The 18879-nt window shown below is 41.9% G+C and overlaps 1 protein-coding gene across 1 annotated transcript in view; it reads left to right on the top strand.

The window, feature by feature from the left end:
- LOC115656768 (complement factor H-like) overlaps positions 1-18565 on the top strand; it is a 151230-nt gene extending 132665 nt beyond the window's left edge. Inside the window, exons 18-21 of the mRNA XM_030573916.1 lie at positions 7867-8049; positions 12994-13194; positions 15039-15239; positions 18020-18565. Of these exons, the coding sequence (XP_030429776.1) occupies positions 7867-8049; positions 12994-13194; positions 15039-15239; positions 18020-18033 (599 nt within the window). The 3' untranslated portion in view covers positions 18034-18565. The remainder of the gene's footprint in view (positions 1-7866; positions 8050-12993; positions 13195-15038; positions 15240-18019) is intronic.
- Positions 18566-18879: the final 314 nt, after the last annotated feature.

The raw sequence follows: 18879 nt of genomic DNA, 5'->3' as shown, positions 1-18879 counted from the left end.
TGCACAGTTAATTCAGAGTGAGCACATGCTGGACTTTGTGTAGTGAAGGATATATCCTCACAACCCCTTCAGTCAGGAAGTGTGTTACTGGGCACATAGATTTGCCTTCATGCATCTCTGGTAAATCTGCACTGTATTTTGATAATTCAGTTTCTCAGTTTTATTTGATCTCTTGTGTACAGTCATTTGTGTGCTTGTATTGCATTGTGTTCTAATTTGGACTAAACACCTGCCCTTTCCATTAGAGATAATCACTCATGAGGCTTTATATAAAACTGTGAGGAAACTTCATAATATTGCTTTAAAAGAAAGTTGCAGTTACAAAGTGAAGCACTCAAAGGACTGGAAATGTCAAAGTTATATTTACCTGCATATCCTCATGGTGTGTTTGAGTTATGATACCGTCTTTACTTACTTGATCATATACTCTGTTTTCCACAGGGCTCTTGCCTCATTCAGGGTGAATTCAATGCTGTTCAGAGGGCCAGCATAAGATAGGGCATAAATGCTGCATAGGCCTCATGCTGCTCCTCTGTGCAGGGATGAATTTCTCCCTCCATGAGCAGATTAAATGGTGAATGAGAATAGTTTATGTACTGCATGTGTCAGGGTGCTCCAGACCATTGCAACAGTGCTGCAGAATATGTAGTAGAAGAAACAGAGCCCACGCATTGAACACTGTGGACAAAATGAATATTAAAATGTTGCCTCAGTCAGTGTTCAGCTTTCAGTTTGAGTGAAGCTGTGTTGCTCTAGAAAAATACAGTGTGATTATGCAGTTAAAGGCCAGTCATAATATACACACACTTATCTAGTTATTTTTTGAACTCGGTTATAGTCTGGGCCTTCATAACGCCCCCTGGCAAAGACTTCCATGGGTTGACTTTGAAGAAATACTTCCTTGTGTTTGTTTTAAAACTACAGCTTATTAATTTCCATGGTGTGACCCCTTGTTCTTTGTTTTATGTGAAGGAGTAAATAACATTTCATTATTCAATTTTTCCCCACAGGTCATGATTTTATAGACCTCTGTCATATCCCCCCTTAGTCATTTATTTTCCAGGCTGAATAGTCCTGGTCTTTTTAATTTCTCCTTATATGAAAGCTGTTCCATACCCCTAATCATTTCTGTTGCCCTTCTCTGTACTTTTTCCAAATCCAATATATCTTTTTTTGAGGTGGGTGATCAGATCTGCACACAGTATTCAAGATGTGGTGTACCATGGATTTATATAAAAGTAATATGATATTTTCTGTCTTATCGTATATCTCTTTCCTAATGATGCCCAACATTCTGTTAGCTTTTTTGACTGTCACTGCACATTGAGTGGATGTTTTCAGAGAACTCTCCACAATGACTCCAAGATCTCTTTCTTGAGTGGTAACAGCTAATTTAGACCCCATAATTTTGTATATATAGTTAGGATTATATTTCGCCATGTGCATGACTTCACATTTATCAACATTGAATTTAATTTGCCATTTTGTTGCCCACTCTCATGAAATCCCTTTGTAATCTTTGCAATCAGCTTTGGATTTAACTATCTTGAGTAATTTTATATCATCTGCAGATCTTGACATCTCACTGTTTACCAGATAATTTATGAATATGTTGAAGAGTACTGGTCCCAGTACAGATCCTTTGGGGACCCCGCTATTTACCTCTTTCCATTCTGACAACTGAACATCTATTTCTACTCTTTGTTTCCTATCTTTTCACTGGAGCACCTGGCAATGTTTGCAAGATCATCTAACAATCCTTAATTTAATTTAATGACAAGCCTTTTGTTATCGAAATCACCCTACCTCAGTTTATAAACAAACTCCCTGGCCCAAGGGCGGAAGTTGAGAGCAGCATAGAACAGCTTGCCATATTCCACACGCAAGCTGTGCTGCAGTTAAGAGCTCTGTCTGGGGCTAGGGCATGCTCTGTGATCAGACCTATGGCCCAAATCTTGAAGGGGAGGGGAGACAGGAGACCCTCACTGCTGCCCCAAATGGTGCTCCTGTTTATAGCAGCTGAGAATGAAGCCCTAAATATTTTGGTCACTGTGTCTAGCTCAGCCACATACACACAAACATTATAGCACCTGAGGTTTCTATAGGTGGTTTCCCTAACATTGGACAAGGAGGCATTTTCCACCTGGAATACCAAAGCCCAAAAAATTACATAACTATTTTTTCATAATATTATCATAATTGTCATATTTTTTCCTGTTAGAAAAAGGGAAAATGTATCCGTCCGCCTAGTATTAGAATGGAGATATAACTACTCTCTTGGAAAAAGGATACACATCTGGCTCCTTTTTAGAATTCAGATGCCAAAAGTAAAAATTGTATGCACTGGAAGGACAGAACAGATCTTTCTGTGACAATGGAAATTGGACAAAAGCATCACTTTGTTTAGGTAAAAAAAAACAACGGTTTCTTAAGCTTTGAGCTTTATTTAGAGATTCACTCAACAAAACTAATCGCTTATGTAAACACATTACTTCAGTGTGCTAACCAGGGGAGGGAGGAGGGGGTGTTACCAGGAAAACTGCTTCTTTTTCTTGTTTTAGAGCCATGTGCTATCTGGATGGAAGAAATGGAAAACCAGATGGTAGAGCTGAATGGGAGAGCAAATGAGAACATATTGCAATGGGTGTACCTAAAACATGGTGATTTTCTTGAGCTTCGCTGCAAACCAGGATATGCACTAACAACTGGTTTATCTCAACCTATTTTATTTTATTGTTATGGTGCAGTGCCATGGAAATCCAACTATCTATCCAGAATGCAAAGGTAGGTGGAAATGGGCTCTAGTGAGTATCTCAAATATCCTGCTTTCAGTAAAGGGCACTCTGCAATGATACGTGAAACAGCTGCTTCTTTGCTCTGATCATTACAATGCAGAGGGTAAATCCTTTCAGACGAGACTTGTGTTGAGCTAATTACATTTCAAGGGCTAATAGACACAGTGAGGCAGAGTCTCTGGGCTCCACTCTGAACCCCTGAATTAATTTAATAACTAAGTGGCATTTATTTGTCATACAACAATTTAAAAAATGTAAATGAGTTACTGTCTGTTACTAGGCATATCGAAGGCTATTTCAGATGTTACTGAATCCATTCACAGAATATTTAATGGCAGTACTCTGCAGCCTTCTCAGAAACAGTGTCCAGACCAGTTCAGCCCTCTCTTGACAGCACAGCTTGGATCTATAATGGGAAAACTGGGCTTGTGCCTGGAAATTCTTTTATTGCTATTGGGTATGCCAGTGCTGGGAGCACTAAAGATAGTATAGTCAGCTGCTGGGTGTAACAGTTTGTAACTACAGAATAACACAAAGTCCTTCATATTTCTATGGTATCTAACAAATCCTATTAAAGAGCAACTCCTATTAAAACTGGTTGAAAAATGGAGAAGCAATTTTGGTATCTGATGCTTTTTCCATTTTGTGGGGTTTGAAATGGAGCATTTTTTCATTTTTAATTTTTTTCACAAAATATATACACTTAAATTTCAAACTTTTGAATGTTATTTTTTGCACTAAAGATAATCCTGTATTTGTAAATGTCCCTGCCTCATGGTGGTTTGGATGTCTCCACAAAAGCAATTATCCACATCTACTATACTCCTCAGAGGGACAAAAGGATGTAGAGAATGAGCTATAGTCCGATAACGTAAAGTAAGTAAATGTGAATAGCACTAACAGTCTTTAACCTTTGCTGGGAAGTTCCTCCAAACATGATTTACCAAAATAAGCTCTGCCTCACTCCAAAATTCAAAGTGTCTGTGTCCTGATCAATGACTGATAAATAGTCAGGCTTGCACAATGCCAGCTTCCACTGGTAAATGCTATCTCTCAGGCCTGGGCTTCACTCAAGTTTTTTGCCACAACCTAACTTGCTGCCAATTAATATGAGGTAGTTGACACAGATATACAAGTCTGTCGCATCTTACACATATTTAACATGCGTGATTTCATTTTTACACAGTTGGCAAAAACGAAAAAAAGAGAAATAACAATTTTAATACTGTACCTGTAGTGTGGGCAAAATCACCCTCCATTCAAGTCAATGTACTTTTGCCTATACATAGCTTTTGCTTTACACACTAACCGTGTACCGGAACCCCCGCCTAAGATAAGACTCGCCTGTAAAGGGTAATGTAAACACTGCCCAAATGTTTGTTCCAGGATCCTGGTTTACTGAATCAATTAACCTGGATTAAACCTCTAGCACAGATATAACCTCAGTGTTCTGTCCACTGCATCTGCCAGCCCAGGTGCCTCCTTCTGGTGCTGCTTTTGGTGAGGGAAGAGGACTGGGGCCATGCATATTCACCCTGAAGATCCTGTCACCTTCAGCAAGCGGATGACCCAGCAACTAGATAATCAAAAATTGTGGCATGTACAAAAGAATGGGTTGGTCATAGAGTAAAATAGTCAGGAAATGATGTGAGGGGAAACGTCTGTCACGAAAGAGGAGCGTTGGGAAATAAACAAACAACTTGTACTGTGTTCCTGGTAGAGTTTACATCTGTTATTTCTGGAATTAGATGTTGCAAGAGAAGAGGTCGGGGGTGCAACAGAAAGGGGTTATAAAGGAAGGTCAGTCTTCATTTGCTGAGGACAGGATCCAGAGAAGAGCAGAACTCCAGGTCAGCTATTACAAATGCTGGGTGTACTTTATCAAGCACCAACATGACTTTGCTGAGAGGTATCATCATTCAGATACTGTGGGCTTTCTATGCTAAGGGACAAGGTAAGTTGCAAAATGAATTAAAGGATCCATAGCCCCATTTTGCAAGGGTAAAACAATGACACATGGAACATAGTAACAAATGGAGGGGAGTGCATGAGAACCTTTGCAGATGGAGGGTTAGTTATGGGGCCTTCCTTTTGTGGTGTGCTAGGGACTATTCTCATGTGTCCACCTCAGTGGACACAGCCTCCATGCTGCCCCATACAGTTTCTTAAAGTTTAGCTATTAGATGCAGAAGGCTAAGTGATATGTAGAAAGCCAATAGCTGTGTAGCTCTCAGTTTTTCTTCTCACTTTCCTGCTGCCTTTCATCCTCTATTTCCAGGGAAACTCAATGTTAGTCATTTAAAAAAAGCTATAGCTTCACTCATTATGCGATTTTTGGTATGTTACCATGCCCCTCTTTTGCTTTGACCCATCCCTTTTGCCTTATGTCCCTCCCCTAAATTTCATTTTTGACACGTGCATTTTTGGTGCTGGCTGCCATCCTGAAAAAAAATGAAGTTTTTAAAACTTCTGATTCCATTTCTCCTTCCTGGAAGTAGAAGAATTGAATGAAGCTTTGTGGCCCTTTCCACGTTAAGAAGAAAAAGTTTTTATGCATTTAGTGCAATTTTAAATAGTCTAGTAATCTGGTGTACAAAGTCTTAATGACAGAGGAATACAAAAAGGTTAACATGCATGTTTTAGAAAAACATAATTTTAAGACAGTTTTTCAATAATTTAGAAGTATACTAATTTACAAACATCTTAGTAATGGCAGAACAAAGTGTTAATATATATGTGTTAACATCCCTTCTATCATTTAGGAAAAAAATTATACGCAGTTAGTTCACTTCTAAAGAATCATGCATTTTGAGAAACAAATATTTTTGTGCATTTAGAACAGTTCTAGTTCATTAAATTGTACAAAGTAAATGACAGAGAAATAAAGGAGTGTTATATAAAATCATACATTTTTAGAGAAAGTTTAGTTAGAAATGTACTAACTTAAGTCATTACATAATTAAAAAGAGCTTAGTAACAGCAGAATAGAGAAATGTTATGACATGTTAATATGCATTTTCCTCATTTTTATAGGAAAATATTTTAAATTCAGTTAGCATATTTTTGAATAAAATCATTAAATTATAGAAAATATTAATGACAAAGGAATAAAGAAGTATTAATATATACATATAGAAAGAATTATGCATTTTTAGAAAAAAACATTATGCAGGTATTACAATTCTAAATGAAGTTGATTAAACAGTTCCACAAAGGTCACAAAGTATTTAGTGACTATTTAGAAAAGCCTTAACTTCATGAAATAGGCATTTTCTTATAAAAATACATAATTCTATATAAAGTATGTATTAACAGTTCTCCTTTGTCTCTACCTTAAGACTTTGTATAATTATTATTTTAAAATGTACTAAATACATAAAATATTTTCTCTAAAAATAAGAAATGCATGGTGAGCATATATAAAACTTCTCCTTTATTCCCTGTCATTTAGATATGGTACAATTATTTAATTTTTTTATTTAAAAACACAGTAATTGAATAAAACTTTCTCTAAATGTGATTTTATACGTATGTGTGTATATATGAAAAAGTATTTCATAATAAAGCCTTAAAGCCCAAGGAATAAAGGAGAAGATATATATATAAAATCTTCTCCTTTATTCCTTGGGCTTTAAGGCTTTATTATGAAATACTTTTTTATATGCAGTTAATATTTTATACATAAGGGACACTTGATTCTGCCATTACTGTTTTTTGTTACACCTGTCTTTCTCTAAAGAAAAGATGCATGTTAGCCTTTCTTTATTCTTTGGTTATTACAACATTGTATGCCTGTTTAGTAGACTTTATTTAGAATTGCACTAAATATATTAAATCTGTTCTCTTTTCAAAATGAGGAAAGAGCAAGAAACATATTTCTTTCCTATTTCTAATGCATCTAATAAGAATAAATTAAATAAAAATGAAAAACTTTTTTTCAAAATGGCCACCAGTGCCAGAAATTCACATTTCAAAAGTGAGACCTAAGGATGGGACATAAGGCAAAAGGGTCAGACCATTAAGCAGAAAGGAAACAGAGACGCATGTCAAGTTATAATGAGTAAAGGTATAGTATTTTATTACTGATGTTAATTTTTAGCCTTGGCATTTTCAAAACTTTATCTTGTTTATCCCATCTCACTTCCCTTTCTGGGAGGAGAGGAGCAGAGAGAGAGGAAAAAGCAGCTTGTATTAGAGAATACATTTCAGATGATGACTTTGGCTTCTCTATGAATTATTTTTAAAATGCATCCAGTAAAGAGTTCTTTCTAAAGGGCACACCTATGATTTTATCAGTTATAGGGACACCAAGAGGTTTTGTGTCCTGGGATTCTTTCTTTCCTTTTCCCTTCCATTTGTGTGATATTTCTTTCTTGTATGATTTACACTCATGTATCTCTCTAGTGTTGTTCTATGTTTCATATTCCACTCCTTTGGCCTGTATTGTCCCAACTTCTATTTAACTTGTATCCTCTTACCATTATTTTACTCCCAGTCTTTCAATATGAAGAAAAGATATAGGGGTAACATCATAATTCACAATACTCTGAGACAAGTGCTGGGTGCATCAAACACCCTACATGGTAAGATGGTCCTGGAGAGAGTAGGTACTGCAATGGAGGTAGTTCTCAGTTGATTGATCCACATGAGCCTTAAGAGAGGAGGAGGTGGGCCAAAGCCTCTTACTTTCTTTTCCTGTGCTAGTCAGTGCTCAAGACAGAATGGTGAGATTAGTTGGGCAGAGCTGATTGACGCAAAGGATTTCAAATTAACCTGTTTGAAAAGAAACTCAGGATCAGGTCTTGACCAAGCTAGAGTAGCAAGTTACCTATTTTGCCATTAGTTTCATACTACTAGTATAGAAATATCATTCTGCATCAACTTTAAAGATATATCTTGTAGTATTTTGTGTTCAGTTCCAATACCAAGAGGATTTTTTTAAAAATTTTCTTTTGGGATCTTTCCTGCTCTATCATAGTACATTTGATAGCACTAGTCTGTAATATTTGATCTTACAACATTTACTGTAAATAATCTCTGTGCATGCTTTTTATTTCTACATTATTTTTAGAGTCTGCTGGAAAGTGTGGGCACCCACCTGCTATTGATAATGGAGACGTCCTGGTCTTCCTACAGGAAGAATATGACTCAGGTTCAAGAGTGGAATACAAGTGCCAAAGTTTTTATAGAATGAAGGGATCTGCCTTTGTTAGCTGTGAGTCTGGCCAATGGACCAACCCACCGGTTTGCTTAGGTAGGTACAAATATCTACAATATGAAAGAATGTGGTGAGTTATGACTGCGGTATTTTTCATATTATGGGCCCAATCCTGAAGTCACCTGTACTGGTGTAACCCTAGATTAATTCCATAGATTAATTCCATAAATCTGAATGGAGTAACCCCCTGATTTATACCAGAGCATATGTGGGGGAGACTCACATTCTTTACAGGGGCATCAGTGCAGATTTTTCCTAAAGAAAGATCGGCAAATGGCAAACACCCACACAATTATAAGTATTAGAATGCACCCCCATTAAACCCTGCAACAACCATTATAATGAAACTAAAACATTTGAGCTATAGCAGATGCTGTGAAATACAATTCACTAACTTATGGAAGACCAGGAGGAATATTGTTCACTGCTCTTTAGTACTTGAAGTTGACACGATGCTGGCATGAGCAGCAGGGGAGTCCACTTTTGCCCAAGGGGAACTGTAACTGGAATAAAACCAATGTAGCCTGCTCTCTCCAACCTCCATATGCTGAGAGTGAGCAGGGATGGGGTGGCTGGAGTACACTATGGTGCAGTGATCCCCAGCTGTGCAACTACCTTTGTGTGGGTCTGAAATTTATGATGAACTGATCATGTAGGCCTGTGTGTCCTGGACCTGACTTCACAGCTCAGGACTAGCCCACCACATCCCCTTTCTTTTCTGCCATGTCATCTACACAAAGGTCGGGGGAGCGGGGGTGAAGAGGACAATGGGGAGCCTGATCTGCCAGCTTCATATCATCAAAAAGTAAGTATCCTTCCACATGGATGGTATTTTGTTGGATCAATATAGCTAGATTCTGGCCCACTTGCACCAGCTGAGTGACACAAAGGGGCCAGATTGTAAAATAGAATATAATGCTGTCTCTCTCTATATATATTCAGCCAGCACCAGTCTCTTCTCTGTTCTCTCTCACAATATGATCCCGGTTAGTGTGAAAACCTCCTTCTCTAGAGCTCCTTCTTGTTCTCTCAACTGTACCATCTCCTTTTCTGTTCACATATTATCTGAAAATATTTTCATGCTTTATTTAGCTATGGTGCTACAGCAGGGCCAGGGAGAAGTGGGAGAGTGGTCGAAGAGAGATATATAAGCCCTAGGCTAATTAAGGTGTGGTTCCCAGTAGACTAGGGTAGGTTACTACAGGTTAATGGGAGCACCTATAGTTAATTAAGGCCTGTCACGAACTTAATTAAAAAAAAATCCCTGCTTCATGCAGACAGTGTGGTGTAAGGAAGGAGTGAGGACTGTAGTTTGGAAGTGTGTTGCTGAAGAATTGAAAGACCAGAGAACTGGAGGGCAGAGAGACTCCCTTCCCCAGTGTCCAGGACCAAAGGTAACCCTACCCAAGGGGGAAGATGATTAGAAACCTGCAGGTGTCAACAGGGGCTGGGGCTCAGAGTGAGGAGCAAACCCAGACCCCTCTCCTGCTTTCTCTCCTCTACTACCTTCCTGAGAGCAGGGGCAAAGGGTGGCATACTTTACCCTCGCCAAGAAAAGTGCGGGACCCACCATATCAACATTGGCCATTTTGCAACACATGGTTCCAGAAGTAGGATTTCCATGCCATGAATGTAACCCAGGCTGGGTCATGACCACCTCTTCCCCAAGATGGAGGATGTGGTCAAAGCACTGATGTAAGCCACTGCTGCCCAGCAGGAAGCTACCTGGGTCCAGGCAGCTGCCCAACAGGAGGCCATGTGGCTGCAGCAGAAGACCAATCACCTGCTGACAAATCAAGCCACCCAAGATCTGGCCATGCTGCAGGAACTCGTGAACCAGGTAAAGGCCCTTACAGAGCTGAGCCGTGTGTATGGCGGGACGTGGACTACATGGTCCAGCTACTGTCTGCAGAAAATGACCTGGGAGGATAATGTGGAGGCATACCTCCTGGCCTTCAAGAGGAGAGCCCTGCAGGAGGCCTGGCCCCAAGACCCCAAGACCAGTGGTCAGGCATCCTTGTCCCATTTTTTGTGAGGGGAGACCCAGAAGGCATACTATGATATGACTGCAGAGGAGGTGGCAGATTACCCCCTGCTGAAGGCAGAGATCTGGTCCAGGGTAATGATGGCCTTGCAAGCCCAGAAGTTCCATGAACGGCAGTCTTGTGAAGACAAGACACTATGGTCACAACTGTTTGACCTAATCCACCTAGTCTGGAAGTTGTTATGCGAGGGGGCCTTCAGCTCTGAGAAAAATGATGGAGCTCTTCATGCTGGACTGCTATGATGGGACTATCCTTGAACCTGAGTAGGCCAGAATGACCCCTCTATCTATGATGAACTGATCACCCTTGTGGAGAGACAACTGGCAGCCCGTGAACTGTTTGAAACCCCAGGAGATGAAATACGGTGTTCCATGAAGCCATTCCCAAACCAGAGGACCCAGATCACTGAGAAATATAAGAAAGCCATAGCTAGAAGAACATGCACCAAGGAGCATCCCAAGGGACCTAGGCAGAGATGAAAGTAAGCCAATACAGTCCAGTACGGCCTACCAGCAAGAGCCAGTACGCCATGCCAGACCGCACCAGATTCTGTGGCTGAGATTAAAAGGGCTTGGAGCTCCCCGCAGCTGCAGGAGCCCCGAGCCCTTTAAATCCCAGCTGGAGGTGTAGTGGGGATTGGAAGGGCCCAGAGCTCCACGGCGGCTGGAGTCCCGGGCCCTTTAATTTTTCCTTGAGCCCCGGGGGCTTCCAGCCACCTCTGCAGCTGGGAGCCCCAGGTTGATTTAAAGGCCCTGGGGCTCCCAGTCACAGCCTGTGCCCCAGGGCCTTTAAATCTTGAAAGACCCCACCTCTTCTGGTTGAGGCCACGCCCCCACTCAGGACTTCAGCAGTACTGATAAGTCCTGTAAGTTACTTTCAACCCTGGACCTAGGAGTCCAGGGCAGGAGGGCTGGGGGAATGGTTCAGAGAGCCCAAGACAGAGGTCAACCTCCAGGATGAGATATCATTGTTGCAAGTGTGGGGAATTGGGGCATATAGCAGCCTAGTACCCCAACAGGGAGGAGCCCATGCAAGGCAATCTGGGGGACTGCAGAGACCACTGTGGCCTAATCAGCCTGGTGAGGGTTGCAATGACCCCACATGAGTACACCAGGCCAGTAAAGATGAACAGTATCCAGACCAGAGTGGACTCTGGGAGTGCTGTCACTCTGGTCTCAGGGAAGTTAATGGGGCAAGACCAACTGAGCCGGGCCAAGAGCACCAGAGTGACATGTCAACAGCACAATAAACTTCTATCTCACAATCCCAATACAGACTGAGATCTCAAGGAACACTACCAAGATAACTGCAGGGGTGGTCCCCAAGCTCCCGTACCTGACTTTCCCAGGTTCGAGAGCCTACTGCCCCCAGTGAAGTTAGAGAAGGTCAGTAAACCCCAGGCAGAAAGGGAGGTGCCCATGGATGGCCCTGTCCCAATTTTTGCTGGGTTTTCCCCAGTTATTTTCACACACACACCCCACCCTCGGAAGTCCCAGAAATCTAGATGGGAAAGGAGGGCAGTTAAAATATTAGGAACCAGGATTTTGGCAGCAAATCAGAGAGCTGCCCTGATTGGGAGGCAGCCCCGTCAGGGAAACTGCAAGGTAGCAGGGACCAGTTAAGACCCAGAGATGGCTCCCAGCATGAGCAAAAGCACTCCAAGGGAAGGAGAGGAGAGCAATCCAATAGAATCAGGCCAGAATGGTCCCGCCTGCAAGTGTTTTGGGTGGGTCCAAGCCTATGACCCACTGTATGTGAACGTGAGGGAGGAGATAGTAGAGGTAAATGGCGTGCCAGTAGAAGTGAAAACTAAAGGCCAAGGCCATACTATATAATCAAGCATGATCTGTTGTACTGGGTAGTGCCAATATGGGGAAGTAGTGGAACAGTTCTTGGTGCCACAGAAGCACAGATGGGCTGTATTAGAATCATCTGTTTGGGGGACATTTAGGAGCAGATAAGACTCTGGATAGAGTCCTAAGGAGGTCCTACTGGTCAGGGGTATGGGCAGAAGTGCAGCGCTATTGCACCTGCTGCCCACAGTACCAGCTTCATAGCCCCCGACCTAAGCTAAGGGCCCCCTTGATACTCTGGCCTGTAACTGACGTCTCTTTTGAAAGAATAGCCATGGATCTAGTGGGCCCACTAGAAAGATCAGCCCAGGGCCACTGAAGCATATTCGTCATCTTGGATGTCATTAGGGTTACAGCTGGCCTAACTCTTGTTAACAAACTGACATGCATTAAGATCCCCTACAAATTCTTGTCAATTCTTTCCCTTCTTCCACACTACGCAGTACCCCAAAGCCAATCCTGTAAGAAACCCCACATCCAAGAAGCAACGTTATGACGTAGTAGAAAAGGAATGCCTAGCAATTAGAATCTCTATGGCCCATTTATGGTACTACCTACTTCGGTGGTGGTGGTTCTCTTGTGATGGAGAATCCACTAGATGCCTGGGGAACTTCTCATATTGCAAACATCCAGTATGGAAGGAGGGTAATCCCAGTCCTTTCTGTCTTGGGCCTCCTCCTTTCAGGTCCTGCTCTTGAGTATGGTTAAATTGCTCGACCAGACCATCTGTTTGGGGATGATAGACCAAGGTCCGCAAGGCTTTGATGCAGAGCAGGGTACATAAATCTTGTATTACTCAACATGAAGGAAGTCCTTTGGTCTGTCAGGATCGCCTTAGGGATGCCTATTTTAGCAAAAGCCTGAACCAGTTTGTGTGAAAGCCTCCTTCTCTAGAGCTCCTCCTTGTTCTCTCAACTGTGCCAACTCTCCTCTTCTGTTCAAATCTTATCTGAAAATATTTCCCTGCTTTATTTAGATATGTAAAGCATTTGGGGACAGGGTCAGTCTTAATACAGTTAGTGAATCAAATATCCAATGATGCATCCACATGACATACTGAAATTATATTTTTACATTTCCAGAGCCATGTACAATAACCTCAGAAGTTATGGAGAAAAACAATATTAGGCTGAAATGGAGCTCGAAAACAAGATTGTACTCAGAAAGTGGAGACTTTGTTGAATTTGACTGTAAAAATGGATATGTGAAGGATCCAACATCTTCTGCATTTAGAGTACAGTGTGTGGAGGGGAAACTGGCATATCCTAAATGTAAGAGAGAAGGTAAGTAATCTCCAGTGAAACTACAATATTGGTGAATTACCTGTCTTAATTTTTACTAGGGAATTCTCAGGTTTAAAAAATATTATGGCACCATTGTGATGGGTACCATAGAAACGTGGGAAATCATGCTTCCTGACCCAGACAGCTTGCAATCTAAAAAGAGAACATAAATGATGGATTAAAGAGATTCATGGGTTACTTTGCTTGTAAGCTCTATTACTTGAGCTGGGACAATCTTCCTCTGAGATCTGGGCTTCTTTAGGTTATTAGAAGAGCAGAAAAATTTTGTAAGTGTTCTTGTCTTACCCAAGTTCTCTAGCTGGCCCAATTCCTCATTCTTCTATTATGGTTTGCACTCATTTGCTTTCCCTCTGAGGCTGACTTTTTTTTTTCTTTTTTTGCTCCTTAAGTCAAGTCCTTGCTGCACTTCATCACTGTTAGGAAGCTCCATGTTGGGGAAAGATTTCATGATTTCCTTGAGTTACTGGGAAACCACCTATCCATGAGGATTACTTTGCTGGCCCCCTCAATTATCTGTCTTGCCATTTAACACTGAGAGTGTTACAGCTGGGCTTCTCAATCTGCCTAGAGACTTTGTAGTTGCTGACCCAACAAATATTTTCTCTCAGACTGCAAGTCATCTCTTCACATTCAGCACTCTGTCCAAAAAAAATGCTTTCACAGCTTTTCTGTGGGGCTACTCTTCCAGAGCTTTTCTTGCTGTCTACTGGCTTTCCCACAGCTTTCTGGCAACTTCTACCTCAGACATAAATGGCTTCACCAATTAATCCTCAGCTCCTGTGTGTGTTCATCACTACAGACATGGGCAATGCAACAAAATTGAAGGAGTGTGTGAGTGGGACACAGATTTGCCTTCTTCCTGACTGTCGTCTTCCTTTCTCAGGCAAGCCACCAACACCACCACAACCAGCAGTTTAAGCGCTCTGGCCCATAAACTCCTAATCCCATCCATTCCAAATCAGTGCCTGGCGTTGTGACCTGGCACACAGGATCACAGTGCTGATCAGGTCTGGCTCAGTCAAAAAAACAATCAAGCCACAGCCCAGGTTCTCCCCACCCTGGCTTCATAGCCTATACCTAGTAAAGCCCCTTGTATCAGATGAGTGACACAGAGGGGCCACACTGTAAAATCCAGTCATAGTGTCTGTGTCTTTCTCCACTCATCTGGTCCCAGCCTCCAACAGACTGTTCCTTTATACAGTATGAGTACCATTGTTTTGAAAGCCCCCTTCTCTTGAATTCCTTCTTCAAGTAGTGTCCCAATGCGTGCTCCATTCTAGGTGCACTTGTGTCCCTGGCACCTTTGATTGGAGATTTCATGTAGCAGTGTCTGTTCAGCCTGCGCATGCATCCTGCTGTTTCTCGTGCACCACACTGTAGTTATCTAGCACTATGAGGGTGAATTGCTCTCCGTTCCTTTTCAAGCCTCAGAGTATCATTCTGCATGGGGAGTATTCTGTTGGCTAGCTATGGCTAGATTCTGGCTGATTTGCATGAGCTGAGTGACACAAATGGACCAGAATGTAAAATATAATCTAACCTTGTCTCTCTCTCTCTCTCGCTATTCATCTAGCCCCGGTCTCATCTCTGTTCCTTCCCACAGTATCACCTGGATATGTGTGAAAGCTTGTCTCTTGATGATTCCTTCCTATTCTCTCAACCTTACCATCTCTCCTTTACTTTTCAAATCTTATCTGTAAATACTTCTGTTTTATTTAGTTAAGTAAAGCATTTGGTGACAAGGTATGTCAATACAGTTAGTGAATCAAATTTCCAACGATAGATCCATATGTATATCTTAAATTATATTTTTCCATTTCCAGAGTTATGTATAACATTCCCAGAAGATATGGAGAAAAACAATATTGGGCTGAAATGGAGCTCAAGAACAAGACTGAATTTACGAAGTGGAGACTTTGTTGAATTTGACTGTAAAAATGGATATGTGAGAGATCCAACATCTTCTGCCTTTAGAGTACAGTGTGTGGAGGGGAAATTGGCATATCCTAAGTGTAACAGAATAGGTAAGTAATCTCCAATTAACCTACAATTCTTGTGAATCATCTGACTAAAACATCTGTTAAAATTTTTACCGAGGATTTCTCAGGTTTAAAAAATACAATGGCACCATTGTGATGGGTGCCATAAAAACGTGTGGGAAATCATGGTTCCTGACTCGAACGGCTTGCAATCTAAATAAAGAAGACAAATGGTGGATTAAAGAGAGATAGTGGTTACTTTGCTTGTGAGCTCTATTACTTGAGCTGGGACAATCTCCCTCTGACATCTGTTTCGGTTACCAACAGAGCACAAAAGTTTTGTAAGTTTCCCGTCTTCTCAATTCCAGGCAGCTGAATTCCATTGTGGTCTACACTCCTTTGATTTCCCTCTTTAATTCCTTGCGGGAGTTCATCGCTACTAACAAATTTCACATTGGGGAAAACTTTACTGATGTCTATAGTTCCTTTGAAAGCTTCTATCCACAAGAGTCAATTTACTGGTCACCCTATTGATCTGCGTAATGGGGCAATGACTCACTGGTGCGGCACCTCCTGCTGGTCATCCTGGGAATTAGCTCAATTCACTCAGGAGTGCCCTCTGCAAGCTGGTGTCTCACTTGCTGCTGGCCCCAGTGTCCCTCTCAGACCCCAGTTCCCCTTCTCGTGGGGTTCTGCCCCCCACAGTATCCCACAGTCTCTCTCTGGGTCTCCCCTCCTTGGGGAACCTCCAAACCCCTATCCCCAACTTGCCTCAGGCTTTGGCTACTGCCAGTCACCGTCTAGCCCCTGCTCACTGGGGTGGACTGCAGTGTAATTGTCACTCATCATTAGCAAGGAGGGTTTGGACCTGCTACCTCTGCCTACCCTTGGACTGCCCTCTGCAACCCCAGTATCTTTTCCAGTCTTTAGCAAGGCCTGCAGTCTGAGGGTTTTCCAAGCTGGTGCTCCCCAGTTCCTCTGGCCTTTTCTCCAGCCCTGCTCAGCAGCCAGGCCCTTCCCTCTCAACAGCTAGAGAGAGACTCTGCCAGCTCCTGGCACACTGACCTTTTATAGGGCCAGCTGTGGTCTGATTGGGGCATAGCCCCATCTGTGACTGCCTCCCCAATCAGCCTAGCTTATTGGTTACCCACCACAGCCCTCCCACAGGGCTGTTTTAAGCCCTTCAGGGCAGGAGCAGGGTTACTGCCATGCTACAAGCCGCCTTTCTATTTCAGATTGGGAGTGTCACAGCTGGGATTCTCAAGCTGCCCACAGACTTCATATCTGCTGGCCCAACAAATATTTTAACTCAGGCTGCAAGTAATCTCTCATTCCTTCATAGGAAGCCTCCCACTATTGCTTCAATACCTTTTTGCAAAATCTCCATCTCCTGTTTTAATTTATTTTGCCCATCTTTGACTTTGCCCTTTTTGGCCTAAGCATTTTAGACAATAGGTCTGCCTTGTTTTTGTGGAGGTAGACAGGTGTTTTCATGACACAATCCTTGTTATTTACAAAGAATGTACCAACATGCTGTTTCTCTGAACAGCAGGCTGTTTCCTTGCTCACAATATATAAGCCTACCTTTTACTTTCACCATTCTGATCAAGGAGGTCTCTTTTAGATTTCTATCAGGCCATGCTACTAATACTTCTCTTGCTGTCTGCTGGCTCTCTGCAGCTTTCCGGCTGCTTCTTTTGCCTCCCCCTGCCCCCACACCCACACACACCTCCATCCTTTAATCTGCAGCCCTCCTATTATCAGTCCCCAGAGAAGCCACTCAACCAGAAATGCATGTAAGTGCTTCATTACTTAGCCTGAAGGCATTACAGTCATCTTTCATATCAACTTCACTAAGTATGTCTACACAGCCGTGTAAACTTGGTCTTGAGCTCTGGCTCAAGCCTAACCCCCCTTGCATCCACACAGCAATTACATAAACCAAGATCTCATATTTAAGGTGCCAGGACCCTGCAGTGCTAGATGGTCTGGGACCTTGTTGTGCTCAAACTCAGTAATCAAACCCTATTGCCAGGAGCGGCACTAGAGTTTCTGGTGCCCTAGGCAGAATTTGAGGAGTGGCATCTTGTGTGCTCCCCATGGGCCGGTTCCACTCCCATGCCACTGCCGAAGAAGGACCCACCGCCGAAATGCCGCAAGCGACAGCGGCAGTCCATTGAGCTGCTCAATTGCCTGCCACTATTTTCCATGGCACGTTGGCAGAAGGTCCTTCTTCAGCAGCATGACTGGAGCAGAACCGGAAGCTCCCATGTGCCCCATGGGGAGCGCACAAAATGCCACCCCCCAAATCCTGGTGCCCTAGGCAACTGCCTAGGGTCACCTAATGGAAGCGCTGGCCCTGTAGGTAGTGCCATTGCCATTAAAACTAGCCATGCAGAAGAAGCATGGAAGAAGCTGATAAGGAGTCAGGATGAAACAGGATGAAGAACTCTGCTTCAAAAATTCCATCACTTTTCAATGCTAGTAGCTCCACAATGGATCCTGATAAAATACAGTAATATGTATGAAATCAATGCATGGTTTTCTATCCTGCTTTTAAGTTCCACATACCATAAAAGATTTGTTTTTAATATGAACAGTAGTTGAACCACTGCAGTTCAGGAGTAACTGCAATTACATTTTAATGAGCTTGTTCCCATTTAGTTTCTAAAGATGGCTAAAATTATCCAATGTGAATTTTAAGGACTTATGCTGAAATCAATATTCTGTTTCTGTGAGAGGCTCATAGGGGATCTGTATGTAATAGTTGTTTCAAAAAACTTGATGTACTAAATTAATTTTCCAATACTTATTCATTCTGACAGGTACTTCAGAATGAATAAAAAGAAGCATCAAGCAAATAATTTTAACCCAGATCTGAGGAGCAGAAGCCATTAACCAGTTTTTGTAATGTTCACACATTATGCCTGTCAGTATTTTAACCTAGACTGTCTGAATTGATACATGTAATTACTACTTTTGTCACAGTGTATATTAAACTAATCATAAAATAGTAACAAGAGATGGGCAAAAAGTTCCAAACTACAGCTTTTTTTATGAAAATTGGAAAAGGAAGCTTTAAAGGAAATTGTACACATGGCTGCACATCTTGAATTACACACTGTTGAAACAGAAAGCTGCAGTATTTCTTTCTGGCCCAGATCAGGAACTCCTAGATTTCTCACAAAGAACCTTAATCTTGAGAGGCTTGTAGCCCAAGTGCTACAACTGGAGGTTTGTTTATGGATTGAGACCATTTTGAGTTCCACCCATCCCTGTGAGCAATTGGTCATCGTTCTTTCAAATGTTTTAGTCCGTGCAACCAAAATATTACACAGCCCTCGAACACAGTTGTATAGAAAACGTTCACTTCTCTGATGAAAATTTAAACTCTTATTTTTGTTTCTTTTTTTTAGAATTAAAGAGTTGTAGATTTCATTTAGCAATTTTTAAAAAAAATCTGTTGTTGATCATGTTTTTTATTAACTCAACCTGAAGAAAAGTGAGAAGGAATTTTAGGATTTGTTGAAAAGCAGAGACAAAGATGAAAGCCTGCAGCTCACTGAACAGCAACATGATGCTTGCAGTGGGTAGTGTGTGAACAAATTGAGTGTTCTTATCTTCTACTGTATGCAACAAACTAGAAATTAGACGAGTGATGTGACAGAGATGAACTTATCAAAAT

The sequence above is a fragment of the Gopherus evgoodei genome, chromosome 8 (genome assembly GCF_007399415.2).
Source record: "Gopherus evgoodei ecotype Sinaloan lineage chromosome 8, rGopEvg1_v1.p, whole genome shotgun sequence".
NCBI classification, from domain to species: domain Eukaryota; kingdom Metazoa; phylum Chordata; order Testudines; family Testudinidae; genus Gopherus; species Gopherus evgoodei.
This window is presented reverse-complemented; position numbering and strand designations above follow the sequence as displayed.